This window comes from Myxine glutinosa, chromosome 3 (assembly GCF_964187855.1).
Source record: "Myxine glutinosa chromosome 3, kmMyxGlut1.1, whole genome shotgun sequence".
Lineage (NCBI taxonomy): Eukaryota > Metazoa > Chordata > Myxini > Myxiniformes > Myxinidae > Myxine > Myxine glutinosa.
This window is the reverse complement of record NC_136263.1, coordinates 163517049-163533631: the sequence shown is the minus strand read 5'-3', so window position 1 is coordinate 163533631 and position 16583 is coordinate 163517049. Positions and strand designations below refer to the sequence as shown.

The 16583-nt window shown below is 52.0% G+C and overlaps 1 protein-coding gene across 1 annotated transcript in view; it reads right to left on the bottom strand.

Annotated features, from left to right (window-relative positions):
- Positions 1–16583, bottom strand: part of MEGF8 (multiple EGF like domains 8) — a 250951-nt gene that overhangs the window by 45612 nt on the left and 188756 nt on the right. The window contains exons 35-36 of the mRNA XM_078773628.1: positions 15340–15481; positions 7982–8201 (exon numbers count right to left, since the gene is read on the bottom strand). Of these exons, the coding sequence (XP_078629754.1) occupies positions 7982–8201; positions 15340–15481 (362 nt within the window). The remainder of the gene's footprint in view (positions 1–7981; positions 8202–15339; positions 15482–16583) is intronic.

Below are 16583 nucleotides of genomic sequence, written 5' to 3'. Positions count from 1 at the left end.
GTAGTTCCCTCTACAATTAACTCTACCCTGAGTGCGACAGTTTTACAGATATTCACAAATGAGTAAATATGTCCCCTGCGACGTTGCACCCTTCTCCTCACAGAAACACACCCACAGGATAACCGAATCCGGAAAGAATTCTCAAACTAAACATACAGCCGGTAGGGAGCATTATTTACAAGACTACGCTGCTATTTACACTACGATCCAGGACCTGTTTTTGGAGGAACACATGCAGATGTTATGCATAGAGAGAGCGCGCTTGCCAACATCGATACACCAACCCACGAGTGCTCTGTGGCCGACGGCCTTTAATAACGTGCAGAGCACCTTTCCCAGCATCAAAAGCACCACCCCACCACCAATCGGTGCAGTCACCATTGTTCAATGATTAAAAATAAATGCGACAACCCCTAACCCTGCAGGTGTCTCTTGCTCTTCGTGTGGCCTTCAGTGGTGTTAATTAACAGTGGTTCACCTTTATGGCATAGGTGCCACGTTGACCCATAGGTCCATCCCCGGGTGGTGCTTGGCCGCAAACGAACTGCGGTCCATTGTGGGTGGCCACAAACATTGCGGTCCATATGGTGTATCGATCCCGGCAGCAAACAGCGAAAGTGCAGGCCCACAACTGCGCAGCCAGCACCTCTCTCTCCTCTCTCTCTACCCCAAAGCCAGATCCTCGGAGGTGGGAGACAAAAGAAGCAGACAAGTGAGTAAGGTGGTAAGGGCGCAAAAGTGCACGCAATGTAAGGTGATGCACACTGGGGGCACATGGGAACCAGGTGAGACAGGTACGTTCCTATCGTACGCCCCCCCCCACCAGGTAACCTACATGGCCCCTCCCTTACCCCTTACTGCATCCACAAAACACAACACTACCCATAAACATCTACTTTACAAATCGACAAACATCCCTACTGTCTTCCCCGTTCCTCCCATAAACCAAATTCGTCTTCTCTCCCTCCTAACCAATCAAATTTGCCATTTTCAACTCTCATCAAAATTTGCCATCTCCAACGGCACATCAAAATTTGCCATCACCAATTCATCATCAGTCCCTCCTAAGGAGGGAGAGATGGAATCACCCCAATGTCTCATCCACGTCGTGATGCGTCTCACAAATCCACAGCAATCTCATTTCCTGCACACAGAACAAAGAAAACACAGGTGTGGAGTCATCATCATCACCACAGGTAAGTGGCTGCGTATGGTGCGACAGGTTCATCAATCCTAACTATCTCCTAAATGACTTTAACAACTTTACACTACCCGGGGGCTTTCTCCGGCCAAACCATTGGCCCTCTTACACTATGGGTTCTAAAAACCAATTCCCATTGGCCAAACTGTGGTGCTCTTCAATTTGGGGTCTCACTCCCCCGATTCATCTCCCGGTGCCCTCGCACAATTTCTGGGCTGTGGCGTGTACCTCTCCCAGTGGGTCTACCCACCTGCACACCTCCACCACTGCAGTTGCCTCCGAGCTTACCTGCTCCTTACCCTAACCTAACTACCTGGGGAAGGCCCTCTGGCACTCTCCCCACTCGGTGCCCTCTCTGGCACTGGGCTACCCGGGTCCGTCCTCCGGATCCTCGGGCCCCATCCACAACTCTACCGGCTCCCAGAGCCCACCTGCGGCCTCACCTGGCCGACATCCTCACAGTGGTGGAGTGCTCAACCAACTACACACACTAACAGGCTACACGCCCAGCCATTTCCACAACACTAATGCACCCATCCACAACACCATTCTGCAACCGCACCACAAATGCCAATATCCAACCACAATTTACCTGTACCCTCTACCTAACACTTACACTACCCGCCCCGGGTACTCGTGAAAGGGGTCCACTCTTCCCCCATCCACACCTTCGCACCATGCACACCACTCCGTACCACTCACTCCAACTCTCTCCACACACCTGTACTTGCACACCTGTGCTCTCACACTTGGTGCCACCTGCACCCTTCTCTCCCCAAGCGCATTCGCGCTGATCCACACACTCACTACTCATACACTGCTCCACACACCTGTCCAATTGCACACCTGTGCAATCACACCTGTTCCATCCTCACACACACGGCATCATCTCAGCTAACTACTCCCTTCTGAAACTTGCGCTTCCCAGTCGTCCCTTTAAACTATTGCGCTCCCACGTCATTATCATCCATACTAATCTACCTGCGTCCCCACTACAGGTATCAGTCACTAACTAAACTTAACGTTACCTAAGGTCATCTTCTCTAGATCCCTACACACCATATCCTAACCCTCCCGGGCTAGTTTTCACTGCCATACACCCCATAAACTATTGCTCCTTTGCCCCCACGTCTGTGAGGGATGGTGGATTTGCCATCCCACCACATCGGGGGTCTCTCACTATCAATTTTGTACACCTAAATTCCAACCAATCAAAAATTTGCCAATCACTGCCCATCATCTGCCAATCACTACTGCCAATCCCTTGCCAATCATCAAATTTTGTTTTTCTCTAATTTTTTTGGGGTCCAAAACACTAACCTCATCACCCAGTCGACTCACTAATACCTCTCGGTGCGCCAATCCCCGTCCAAAGCCCGGCTTCGTAAAGCCAAGCCATGAATGCGGGTTGTTCTGTGCCAGCGGCTGGATACATCCCGCATTCGGTGCAGGGAAGGAGGTTTACCCGGGCCGAGATCCCACGCACCATCTCGGCACGGAGCCATCCCATGGCTCGATCTCGGCCTGCCGGAATGCCTCACCAAAAAGTGGTCGCCATGACGACCCTTTCTATCGGGCTGACCGCTCCGCCTAGTGGAGCACGGACGCGGCCGTTCAAAGCGAGGCCCAGCACGCACCGAGGGCCCGATTCGGCTATAAGTCGCTCTAACCTCTAACCCGTGTAACGTCGATGCTTCACCTGGACGCTTACACCCCGCAGCCCGTTCCTTGCTCACACATCCAGCCGTGCCCATGCTCCTCGTACCTTTCCTTACACACCCAGGTACACTCATTCCACTCACAGCCTTGGTCACACACCTGACCACCGAACACTTTGGCACACATTCGTCGCTCGCACACCTCACCAATACACCTCTTCGCGCCCCCTCCTTGGTCACCTCCTCTGTGACAATCACAGGTGTGCCCTCATTCACACACCCAACCACGTGCCTCACCACCAACTCCAGCGTGCATTCCCACTCACGCTCTACCATTCCAGGTGTGCATCCTTCCATCCCAGGTGTACATCCTCTCTCACCTGTCACAACTAACTCACGCTCCATGTCACTCTCACTACTTTCACCTCCATTCCTGACAGCGCACTCACCCTTACTCTTGACAGCGCACTCTTTCCCCATGCACCTGTCCGTCACACACCTTTCTCGCGCACACTCTCCCGTCACACCCTCTGCAACACTTACCACAGGTGTGCATTCTTCCTTGCCTTTGACAGCGCACTCTTTCCCCATGTACCTGTCCATCACACACCTTTCTCGCGCACACTCTCCCGTTACACCCTCTGTAACACTCACCACAGGTGGACACTCTTCCTTACTTCTGACAGCGCACTCTTTCCTCATGCACCTGTCCGTCACACACCTTTCTCGCGCACACTCTCCCGTCACACCCTCTGTAACACTCACCACCCCGCGCTTCCACGTGCTCCCTCGCACACGCGCTACGACCGACTCACTCTCGCCAGCACACTCACTCCTTGGCACGCACTTTTTCCTCACACACCCCAGAGTCGGACTTTCTTGCACACCTCCATTTTCGCACACCAGACCTGTCGCACACTTCACCAACGGCCTCTCACGAACACCCGGGTCTATCTCGACCCCCAAGCTTCTTAAATCCCCTGGCGCATCATACGCACGACCATATTGGTCACCACTTACACCGGGTCCTCTTCCTCTTCGCTTCTCCTCCATCACCTGCGAATCCCTCATCCGGTTAATGAGCACATCATCACGATCCAAACACAGACTTTGGACCAATTCTTTTATCTCCTCTTTTATCTCTTTCTTATCCCCTCTCCGTCGCTTCTTAATTTCGCTCATCCCTTCTTCCACTTCTTCTAATTTGTGCTTCACCTCTTTTATTCCCCGGTACGTCTCCTCAAGCTCGTCCTCCAAGGCTACCTTGACCGTTTCCATGTGCGTCCTCACCTGCCGGTCCTTCGTCTCCATTACCTCTATCACCTCGTCCAGCCTCGTTGTCAGTCCCTCACGTACTATCTGACATTCCCTCTTTGTCGCTATTAAGTCGTTTTTTATGTCGTTTTGTGTCGCTTTTAAACCTCCTAATACTGCAGTGTTCCTTTGAACCTGCTCCGTTAGTCCTTTTTGTCCCTCCGTCAGCTGTTCCACCTCCTGCGTCAGGTCCTCTATGCCCCCTTGTAACTTTACAGTCCCCTTTCTCACCTCCTTTTCCATGTGCTCCTCACAGTGCCTCACCTCCTCGCGCACTCCTCCGACCTCCTCACCCACTCCTCTTCTGATCTCCTCTCCCATCACTTGCATCTCCTGCCCAGATGCCACCCTCATCTGCTCCATTTCCTCCCTGTGAGCATCCAGTTTGGTTTCTACCCCCATTCTGACCCCCTCTATCTGCTGCCCCATTTGGTTAACTTCCCTTTCCGCTTGGTCCCTCATGTCCCTCAATTTGCCTTCCATACTGTTTTCTAACCCCTCTAACCCTTTTTGCATCCCTTCCATTTGATTCTCTTGAGCGGCCATTCTGTTTTCTACCCCCGTTAACCCATTCTTTACTTCTTTTATCCCGTTGTCTAACTCCTCAAAATTATTGTCTAACTTCCCAATTTTCTTGTCTAACTCCTCAAAATTATTGTCTAACTTCTCAATTTTCTTGTCTAACTCCTCAAAATTATTGTCTAACTTCTCAATTTTCTTGTCTAACTCCTCAAAATTATTGTCTAACTTCTCACTGGTACCCCTCGCTTCGTCCCTCATTACCCCCATTTGGTTTTCCAATCGCTCACTATTCTTTTCCATAAGGGCCGTCATTTGTATAAAAAAAAGTTCCAATCTTCCCAGCGGCGCTACTTCGGTCGCGGGCACGGTGACCAGCGAGGCGCCATTTTGCGCGCCCGCTTCTTCGTGCGTGACGGCGCTATTTTGCGAACCTGCCGCCCTCACTGCTTCGCTCTCCTCCTGTCCCTCATTTTGGTCCTGGATCGACCCTACCTCACTCTCCTTTACCGGACCCCAGCTGTCTTGATCCGCCATAGCGCGACTTTCAAAATTCGGTTTTTATTTTTTATTTTCGTAAAACAAATTGAAATTTCGCCATTATAATTTCGCGCGGGAAACGCGCTCCGAATCGATTCGGTCGAGCGCCGTACGCGCTCCGGCTCGATTTTCCCTCCCAAAATTTGGGCCTAACTAATTTAGTCCCGGGTTCGAATTCCACTCCTCGACACCAATTGTTACAGACGTGGCTTGGATGTTATTTACCGAGCGGTTTTATGGTATGACCACGTCTGCACAAGTTACCCGATTGTGCCCGAACGTTGACTAATCGCGCTATGCTAGACCAATGAAGGAAAAAGAAGACACACGGCTGGAATTAATACGACACGACACCAGGGATACGGTTCTCAAAGGTTGTTATTACAATAATGCGGAAGGTTTAGATTACAGGGACAAGAGGGAAACATAGGAAGGTGGGCACTTAAACACACTTATATTAACCCCAACAGACGACAGATAAACGGGACAAGGCTCACTCACACGGGGTTTGATGGCCAGGAAAGCGGGTAGCGATCGCTCCAGGTGCACCTGTGCTCAGGGCAGGATCACGTACGGTCCAGTTTAAGAGATGCGGTGGAGGTATTGCAGCGCTCGAGGGGTGGCGACTTCTCTCTCCAGGCTGGGGGCGCATCTGACGTCACATCCGGCGCGGGGCCGCGTATATCCGGCGGGGAGTGACACGCCCTCGGCTCGTTAGCTCCGCCTCGTGGAATCGGCACGTTGCTTCTCATTGGGTGCGTGGGGGGGTTACTGGCTCCGCCCCTGACGAGGAGCTGACAGCCAGCCCCTTCGGGGTAACGCCGTGGAGCGTATGGTCATGGCGGGTAACCGAGCCGGTGTGAGGACGCACACTCCCCGCCCCTCTGTTGTTGTAGTCGTAGTTGTAGTTGTAATTGTTGTTGTAGTTGTTGTTATTGTTGTTGTTTGGGGAAGAAGATGGGAGGAGGTATGGGAAAGGTCCTAAACTCACTACTGATGCCATATAATCACATTCTGGTGCAACGAAGAGTCATAATTAATGGAAACGAGGCCTTAACTGACATAGAATAAGAATAACTAGGAAGATGTCCGAAAGTTGTCTACGTGTGGTGCGGTGGACCTGGGCACGACATTTAATGGGGGAATAAGGGGAAGGTCGGCTCTACTGATTGTTATTTACATGCAATGGGACTAGGGAATGGGGGATCGGGGAAAGTTGGGGAGTATTGGAGAAAATAGGGGAATATTTACAAGCGGATATGGAGGCCAAATTCCATATTCGCAACAATATCCTTGTATATATAGCCTTGTATGATTCGATATGGAACAAATTGTTCAGACCGAGTAGATTATTAAAGTTACATGAAGTGTAATATTTGACTGGGTATTATATTATATACGACTCTGTAATGTTTGCTGAGAGGAGTTGTTAACTGAAAATGTAGAGTAAATGTGTGACAAGTTCTAATTTTGAAGCTAGACTTTACAGCTTGTGGAAGGATCATGAGTATTCGGGGAAGTACTGTCTGCTGCAAGATATGGAACGATATGGATTATACATGATATGGATATATGCATTCCAAATATGGATCTGTCTTCAAGGTAACGAGTGGTTTGTGGCTCTGTATGGTCATATAAACATGTCATAGTTATAAGTAGTTATAGGAGAAAGGGATTTCTGGAAAGTTGGTGAGCTGAGTATGCAAATGCCACATAAGAACCAGGAGGGAACAAGCAGAGAAGAGACAGTCACTATTTGCTTTGCTAATGCACGTGAGAGACAAAAGCAAATGTATGTGATGTGATTTGCACAAGAAACATGAAAATAAGTAATGCATTTGCGCAAAAATTCAATGCACATGTCAAGTATATCCAAAGGAATTCAAATCTATAACTTGAATTAATCTATAAACAGTCGGTGACATTCGATCCAGAATAACGAATAAATCAAACCATAGTGCTATGTTTTAGCATTTTAGTCATTGCAAATAAATAATTATAACTAGAACGGCACTCGGTAGAGCACATACCTCCACCAGGCTGACCAGTTTATGTTTTGTATCCCACTGATGGGCCGGATCTGGATTCGGACCTGAACCAAAATCTAATCGACTTGTTCTTGTCACCTAGCCAACTCGTCCACCAAGTTTAGTCAAAACTCGCCCATAACGTTTTTTAATATCTTGTTATATATATCGCTTTTGGTCTGATCTCTCAATGATGAAGAATCACTTAAAAATAAATAATTCTCGTATCCGAATCCATACAGATCTTCACCGAAATCGAATCGATTAGTCCTCATCACACACACACAACCTGTCCACCAAGTTTTGTCCAAATCCATCCATAACTTTTTGAGATATCCTGCTGTATGTCGGTTTTGGCCCGATCTCCCTATGGTGAAGAATCACTGAAAAACATTCCACTAGCCGGATCCGAATCCGCATCTTCACCAAATTGTAATCATTTCGTCCTTGTCACACACACTACCTCGCTGCCAAATTTCGTTTGAATCCGTCCACAACTTTTTGATATTTTGTTCACAGACAAACAGACCGACAAACAAACAGGGGTGAACACATAACCTCCATCCACCTTAGGTGGCTGAGGTAATAATAATTGCAATAACAATAATATAAATAACAATAATGCATAAAAGTTGCAAACCTAGAATTTTGAAAATAATTTAATAATATATTTTTATTCAGGACACAATCAAAATAAACCTATCACAGTAACAACAGAATACCTTTCGATTCCATTCTCCGACGTTTCGTCAAAAGAACAACCAAACTGTTTGCACGTTTGATCATCAGTGATCAACATGCAAGGATCCATAGGAAAGTGGAGTTGAGCTATCACTGTCAGATCTAAGGCCTTCAGAGTTCCGGCAATGAACAAGTCACCACCAGAAACGGTCGCCAAAACAGGAGTTACGATCTCAAAGAAGCTGTACAGGGCAGTAGAATCTGTATAAGGGGAGATGTCATGACACAAAATGAACAAAGAATCATTTTTCATGTCAGACTGAGTGACACAGTGACTGCTGAGACAAGTTTTGTCTGCACTTAAATAAGCTGAAATATCAAAGGAAACAAATAATGTCAAGCCTTTTAAAACTCAATCAATGAAGATTTGAAAGGCAGCATTGCAGCAGATATTGAATTACCTATAAAACAGATGCACAGGGTGAGTTTATTACCAAAATAAACAAGAAGACAAAGACATAAAATTTAATAGACATATTACATCATAAAATGTCATAAAATTTGGATTTTGTAGCGGTTACCGCTGGATGCACACAATCGCCTTGCACGGCCAGAACACGGCCAGACGCGCCTCTCCCGGGCATGCCCGGACTCACTGTTCCCGGGCACGCCCGAACCTCCCGGGCACGCCCGGTCTCGTCTTTCCCGGGCATGCCCGCTCTCGCCTTTCCAGGGCTCGCCCAGAGCGTCCGGGCATGCCCGCTATCGCCTTTTCAGGGCTCGCCCAGAGCGTCCGGGCATGCCCGCTATCGCCTTTCCAGGGCTCGCCCAGAGCGTCCGGGCATGCACGCTATCGCCTTTCCAGGGCTCACCCAGAGCGTCCGGGCATGCCCGCTCTCGCCTTTCCAGTGCTCGTCCAGAGCGCCCGGGCACGCCCAGCCTCGACTTGCCAGGCCGCAGCCAAACACGCCCGGGCAGGTCCAGACTCGCCTTTCCAAGGCTCGCCCTTGACACCCGGGCATGCCCGGTATAGCTTTTGCCGGGCAAATTTCCCGACATAAATGTGTATATATATTGCTGCCCGATAAACGGGCTTGTCAGAATACCTGAGCTGTTTTGTTTCAATAAAGCAACTCGGACGAATTCCGTCTTTGGTCGCGTCAATTCTTTCGACTCGCGTTGGAGCGCAGTTCCTTCATTGGTGACCTACCGACATGGACACGGCAGTGACGCTTAAACTGCCTACCTTCTGGGAGGCTCACGCGGCTGTTTGGTTCGCTCAGGCGGACTCTCAGTTAGCCCTGCGAGGCATCACCGCGGACGACACCCGCTTCCACCATGTTGTGGCGGCGCTCGGTTCCGCCACCGCGGCCCGCGCCTTGAGCCTCCTCGAGCACCCGCCGGCTGCTGACAAATACGACGCGCTGAAGACACTCCTCCTCGACGCTTTCGCCCTCTCACCGGCAGCACGCGCACGGCGCCTGCTCGCTCTGCCTGAGCTCGGCGACACGCGCCCGTCCGAGCGCATGGACTATATGCTCTCATTGCTCGGTGAGCACTCTCCGGATTTTCTGTTCCGCGAGCTGTTCCTTCGCCAGCTGCCTCACCTGGTACGCCTCGCCCTGGCTGGCACGTTGATCACGGATTCCCGCGCCCTCGCCAGGGAAGCCGATAAGATCTCCTCGGCGGGCCAGCACATCGGCGCGGTTACCTGGAGCCCGCCGCCGTCCGAGGCGATGCCCACGACGCCCGAGCGCCCTGCGCGGTTGGAGGCCGAACTGCCGGTGCAACTGGCGGCCGCCACGCCGCACCGCCCGCTTCCGACACGACGGCCGGGGCCTCCACCTGACCGGGCGTGGTGTTATTACCACGCCAGGTTCGGACACAAGGCTCGGACGTGCCGGCCCCCGTGCACTTTCGGCAGGTCGGGAAACGGCCGGGCCGGCGTTCATTCCCAGCCATGAGCGCCGGCCACTCGGGCAACTTGCTGTTTATTCGGGACAAAGCGTCTGGGCGGCGTTTCCTGTGTGACACCGGCGCCCAACTGAGCGTCATACCCGCCTCCGAGCAGGACAGGCGGGACGCCGTTTGCGGCCCCTCTTTGGTCGCTGCTAATGGCTCGGCCATACGCACTTTCGGCCCACGCGTCGTCACCCTCTGCTTCGGCAGCCAGCGTTTTCAATGGACTTTTGTGACCGCCTGCGTCCCCATGGCTTTGCTGGGCGCCGACTTCCTCTGCGCGCACGGGCTGCTGGTCGACGTCAAACGTCGTCGCCTTGTCAACGCCGAGACCTTCAGCTCCCTGGCGTGCACGATGAGCAGCTCCGCGCCGACCGAACTGGCGTGCGCCCTCCCGGCAGCGAACGAGTTCGCTCGCCTGCTCGCGGAATTCCCGGCCCTCACGCGGCCGACGTTTTCGGCCGTCGCGGTGCGGCACGGGATCGAGCACCACATACCCACTACGGGCCTGCCAGTCTATGCCAGGGCCCGCCGCCTCGACCCGGCCAAGCTCGCTGTGGCGAAGGCCGAGTTCGACGCATTGGAGCACCTCGGCATCGTGCGGCACTCCGATAGCGTGTGGGCCTCGCCACTGCACATCGTGCCAAAGCCGGGGGGTGGATGGCGCCCGTGTGGCGACTACCGCCGTCTCAACGACGCTACCACCCCCGACAGGTACCCGATCCCGCATATTCAGGACTTTTCCGCCCGTTTGGCGGGACGGCTCATCTTTTCGAAAATTGACCTGATACGGGGCTATCACCAGGTACCTGTCCGGGCGGCCGACGTCCCGAAGACGGCCGTCATCACGCCGTTCGGCCTGTTCGAATTTTTGCGGATGCCATTTGGCCTCAAGAACGCGGCCCAGGCGTTCCAGCGCTTGATGGACGGCGTGCTGCGCGACCTGCCGTTTCTTTTCGTCTATCTGGACGATATCCTCGTCGCCAGCATGTCCCGCGCCGAGCACCTCCTCCACCTCCGAACACTGTTCGGTCGCCTCAGCGAGCACGGCTTAATTGTCAACCCGGTCAAATGCCACTTCGGCGCGACGACCGTTGATTTTTTGGGCCACCGCATCACCAAGACCGGGGCCGTGCCGCTGCCGACCAAGGTCGAGGCCATCACCACGTTCCCATGTCCCCGTTCCATCAAGGCCCTCCAAGAGTTCCTCGGCATGGTGAATTTTTATCACCGATTCGTGCCCCGCGCTGCTCAGCTCATGCGGCCCCTTTATGAGGCCCTCCGGGGCAAGCCGACCAAGCATGACATTGTTTGGTCCACGGCCATGGACGCGGCCTTCGCCAGCGCCAAACGGGCCCTCGCCGACGCAACGCTGCTGGCTCACCCGGTGCTCAACGCGCCCATTGCCCTCACTACGGACGCCTCCAACTACGCGGTGGGCGCCGTCCATGAGCAATGGGTGGACGGGGTTTGGCAGCCACTCGCTTTTTTCAGCCGGCAACTCCGGCCGAACGAGTTAAACTACAGCACGTTCGACCGCGAGCTGCTCGGGCTATTCCTGGCCGTTTGCCATTTCCGACACCTCCTGGAGGGCCGCCCGTTCACGGCTTTCGTCGACCACAAGCCGTTGGTCTACGCAATGGCTAAGGTCACGGAGCCGTGGTCGGCCCACCAGCAGCGCCACCTCTCCGCCGTGTCGGAGTTCACCACGGACATCCGGCACGTCGCCGGCAAAGACAACGCCGTGGCCGACTGTCTTTCTCGGGCCAGCGCGAACGCGGTCCACCTCGGCGTGGACTTCGCGCTCATGGCGGCCGACCAGACCACCGACGCCTCGGTGCAGGCACTCCGTGCGGCGGACACGGGCCTCCGCCTGGCCGACATTCCCTTCGCGGGCACCGTCCTGCTCTGCGACGTCTCCCAGGGCCAGCCTCGCCCCATCGTGCCCGTTTCCTAGCAGCGCCGCATCTTCGCCTCCATCCACGGCCTTTCTCACCCGGGCCGGAAAGCTTCTCAGAAGCTGGTGTCGGCGCGTTTCGTCTGGCACGGCCTTCGACGAAACATCCGCGACTGGGCCAACGCCTGCACGGCCTGCCAGCGGGTCAAGGTCCACCGCCACACCCAGGCCCCGCTGGCACCTTTCGCCGTGCCTGAACGGCATTTCGACCACGTCCACGTGGACCTGGTGGGTCCCCTGCCCCCCTCGCGGGGGTTCACCCACCTGCTCACCATGGTGGACAGGACCACCAGGTGGCCGGAGGCCGTGCCCCTCGCCTCCACCACCACCGCCGACGTGGCGCAGGCGTTCATCGCCACCTGGGTCGCGCGCTTCAGCGCACCAGCGGACATCTCGTCCGACCGCGGCCCACAGTTCACTTCTGAGCTTTGGGGCGCGGTCGCCCGTTCGTTGGGGGTCACGCTGCACCGCACCACGGCCTACCACCCCCAAGCCAACGGGTTGTGCGAGCGGTTTCACCGCTCCATGAAGGCCGCACTCATGGCCGGCCTTCAGGACGACGGTTGGGCCGACCGGCTGCCGTGGGTCCTTTTGGGCCTTCGCACGGCCCCCAAGGAAGACCTCCAGGCGTCCGCCGCCGAGCTCGTCTACGGCCAGCCGCTCCACGTCCCGGGCGAATTCGTGCCCGACGCTACCAGTCCCTGGTCCGCCGCTCGCCAGCGCTCGGACCTCCAGGAGGCCGCCCGACGATTTGCCCCCGTGCCGACGTCCCGCCACGGTGGCCCCCAGTCCTACGTCCCCCCGGCGCTTCGCACAGCGGAGTACGTCTTTGTGCGTCATGACGCGCACCGGGGGCCACTCCGGCCGCCGTACGATGGGCCCTTCCGGGTCCTGCGACGGGGCGACAAGTCTTTCATCGTCAACTTCGGCGGCCAGCCGGACCGGATTTCTGTGGACCGCCTCAAACCGGCGCACATGGACGTCGACCGACCACCACGGTTGGCCCTTCCTCCGCGGCGAGGCCGCCCCCCGTCCACAGTTCCCCCCGCTCGACCACCCACCACCACGTCGGACCCCTCGCCACGACCCTCCAGGGGTTGCGTCGGCGGGGTCACCCGGACCCCCCTTAAATTGACCCTGCCGGTGCAGGTCGATTCTGGAGGGGCGTGTGTAGCGGTTACCGCTGGATGCACACAATCGCCTTGCACCGGCCAGAACACGGCCAGACGCGCCTCTCCCGGGCATGCCCGGACTCACTGTTCCCGGGCACGCCCGAACCTCCCGGGCACGCCCGGTCTCGTCTTTCCCGGGCATGCCCGCTCTCGCCTTTCCAGGGCTCGCCCAGAGCGTCCGGGCATGCCCGCTATCGCCTTTTCAGGGCTCGCCCAGAGCGTCCGGGCATGCCTGCTATCGCCTTTCCAGGGCTCGCCCAGAGCGTCCGGGCATGCCCACTATCGCCTTTCCAGGGCTCGCCCAGAGCGCCCGGGCACGCCCAGCCTCGACTTGCCAGGCCGCAGCCAAACACACCCGGGCAGGTCCAGACTCACCTTTCCAAGGCTCGCCCTCGACACCCGGGCATGCCCGGTATAGCTTTTGCCGGGCAAACTTCCCGACATAAATGTGTATATATATTGCTGCCCGATAAACGGGCTTGTCAGAATACCTGAGCTGTTTTGTTTCAATAAAGCAACTCGGACGAATTCCGTCTTTGGTCGCGTCAATTATTTCGACTCGCGTTGGAGCGCAGTTCCTTCAATTTAATAATTTTGCTGTACAGAGTTAAAAGCCGTCAGTCGGCCATCTTTGGTCGGATTACAAAATAAAAATTTTTGCGTATTTATACTCTCATGTATTGTCTTTTTGCCAAGTTTTAACAAAATCGGTCAATGCATGTCGATAAATTGTTGGGGACACGTTTAAGTAAGAAAATGGCCACCAGTCGGCCATCTTGGATTTGATCTCGGAAAAAAATTACGTGCATATGTAACCCATCATTACCTTTCTGTGTGCCAAGTATGAACAAGATCGGTAAATGCATGTCCGAGAAATGGTCGAGGACATGGTCAATATCGGGGTTTTTTTTACAACTAAAATGGCCGCCAGTCTACCAGTCGGGCATCTTTGATCAGATCGCAAAATAAATTGAGGTGCATGTGTATGCCATCATGTACTCTGCTTTTGCCAAGTTTGAACAAAATCGGACCATGCGTGTTCAATAAATGGTTGGGGACATGTTTAAGTAACAAAATGGCCACCAGTCAGTTAAATTGGATCAGATCTCAAAATAAATGACGTGCATAAGAAAGCCATCATTCCTTATCTCTCTGCAACTTGGAACAAGAATACGTCAGAGAAATGGTTGCAGATGTGTTCAATATCGGGATTTTTACAACTAATATGGCCACCAGTTGGCCATCTTTGATTGCATCACGAAACAAAATGAAGTGCATACGTAAACCATCAAGGATTGTTTGCATGTTACACGTGAACACCATGCCTGCCAAGTATGAACAAAATCGGTCTGTACATCTCCGAGATATGGTTGCGGACACACGCAACGGACGAGACCCAATCCATAAGCTCCCATTTCGGACAAGTCCAACGGGAGCTAATAACCCAGCAGTTTCTTAATAGCGTTTATAATTAACAGGGTATCTTTTAAAAATATAAAATAACAAGTACAAAAAGTTTTAATTAAAACAAAAGCCGCGTCGATGTTACACAATGCCTAGATGCAGCTGTGCCTATAACATCGATGTTATAGGCACAGGACATTCCTATTGATTCGATTACTTGATGTTATTTTTGTGCAAAGTGAAAATATATCTCGGCAATTTCGCGTGTGTGGCGACGAATTTTTAATATATCTCGGCATTTTCCCGTCTCTTATTTCGGGCGGTGTATGACTGACCATGCCGCGATTTAAACAAAATATATATATCTCGGCATTTTCCCGTCTCTTATTTCGGGCGGTGTATGACTGACCATGCCTCGATTTAAAAAAAAAATATCTCAATGGACTTGAAGTTACAGGCCTTTGAGAATTCATTTCGTTCTATAAAGGGCAACTTTCATCGGATTTTCTTCCCGTTTTTTTTCAACCGAGTCTAAAACTATGTTAGCGACTGTGAAAAATGAAATGATATGTCGAATTTGATTTGAAATAAAACTGTGTGAGAGAGGAAGACACCACGGGCCTACAAAACAGGCCTCAAAGCTATGCGAGTTAATAAAATGGTGGATATTTGTTTATATGAAGGCTCTCCCAGAATGGGTGGAGCTATGGTTCCCAGAATGGGTGGAGCTTTGAGGTTTTGTCTTCTCTGCAAGAACAAGAAGAACAAGAAGAAGAAGAACAACAACAACAACAACAGCAGAGGGCACTCTATGAGCAGCGTCTGCGACGCGGCTAAAAAGTATATAAAGGTTGATGAAAATTTAAATGTGAAAAGGAACCATTTCAAACATCATTGGCCTCCTTACTCAGAGCACTTGCATTCACCCAAGCATTGCAGGGAATATTGTAAATAAAGAAGCCTTTTCCAAACGTTTCTTTGTTTCTTCCACTGAACAATACCATGGTGTCCTGAACAATGGCTGCTGAATGAAAGTATCGTGGCAACAACTGAAAGGGAAGGAGACAATTGTGCCAACAAATTAAAAACTAAATTCTAACGAAGTAAAACAGTATAATAATAATAATACTTCACTTAATTCTCTGCTCCAATGAGTGAGCAAAAGTATCAATGAAGTTTTAGATTTGAACAAACTGGCAGTAAAAGTTAAAAAGGGGAGAATTAAACAAATAAGATATTTAAGGGGTCATGTGTATTTTAATGGATTTGAGGAGCCAACCACAACTTCCAAAAGAAAACACAAACAAACATAAAACGATACTTTAGTTATTACCGTCGCGTTATTACAAATTATCGCTGACATGTCCTTCTCATGATTATAGCAACTGCTCTGAGTTTGTTTCCTGTCCTTTGATGTTTCAAAGTTTATCTCTCAACAAGCCTGGGTTTGAATGTCGGCCTGGTCTTTCACATGCAGCACTAGATGGTATTCATAGAATACTTACCCTGTGCAGTCAACTTGTTGTGAGCCAACTCTTGTTTAAAAAAAAAAAATTTTTGATCCAATATGGCTGCCAGACCACGTGAGCGATGACATCATAAAATTTATATTCTCTAATATAATTGTTGCATAGATCACCCTCAATACATTTCAAACTGATCAGCCTCAGCGTTGTCCCTGTCGAATTATGACGTCATAGTTATGGCACAAATGACGTCATCGTTAACAACACCTATTCCCCATATGGAGTTCTTTACAATGAGCCATGTTTCAATTTTTTCCATGCAGCGGTTTTGGAGATATAGAGGTGCAACATTTTTCGGTTTTTCCAAGATGGCGCCTGTACCACATGACCTATGGCATCATGATTATCATTAAAATATTATCATTAGGCACTCCAGCGGTAAAATTTCATGTCAATCGGACCAACGGTTGCCGAGAAAATGAATTTTTAAAATGCAGACATGGCACACGGCACACGGCACACGGAAACTTACGTATCCGAATCCGTACGCACGTACGGCACACGTACGCAACTGAATGCTTAACCACGCTTTTCACTTCGCGAGCGCAGGGTAACAAACAATGCATCAATGTGTGTGCTGTCGTCGGATGGATGTTAAACTGCGCGTCCTGTCTGCTAGCATTAG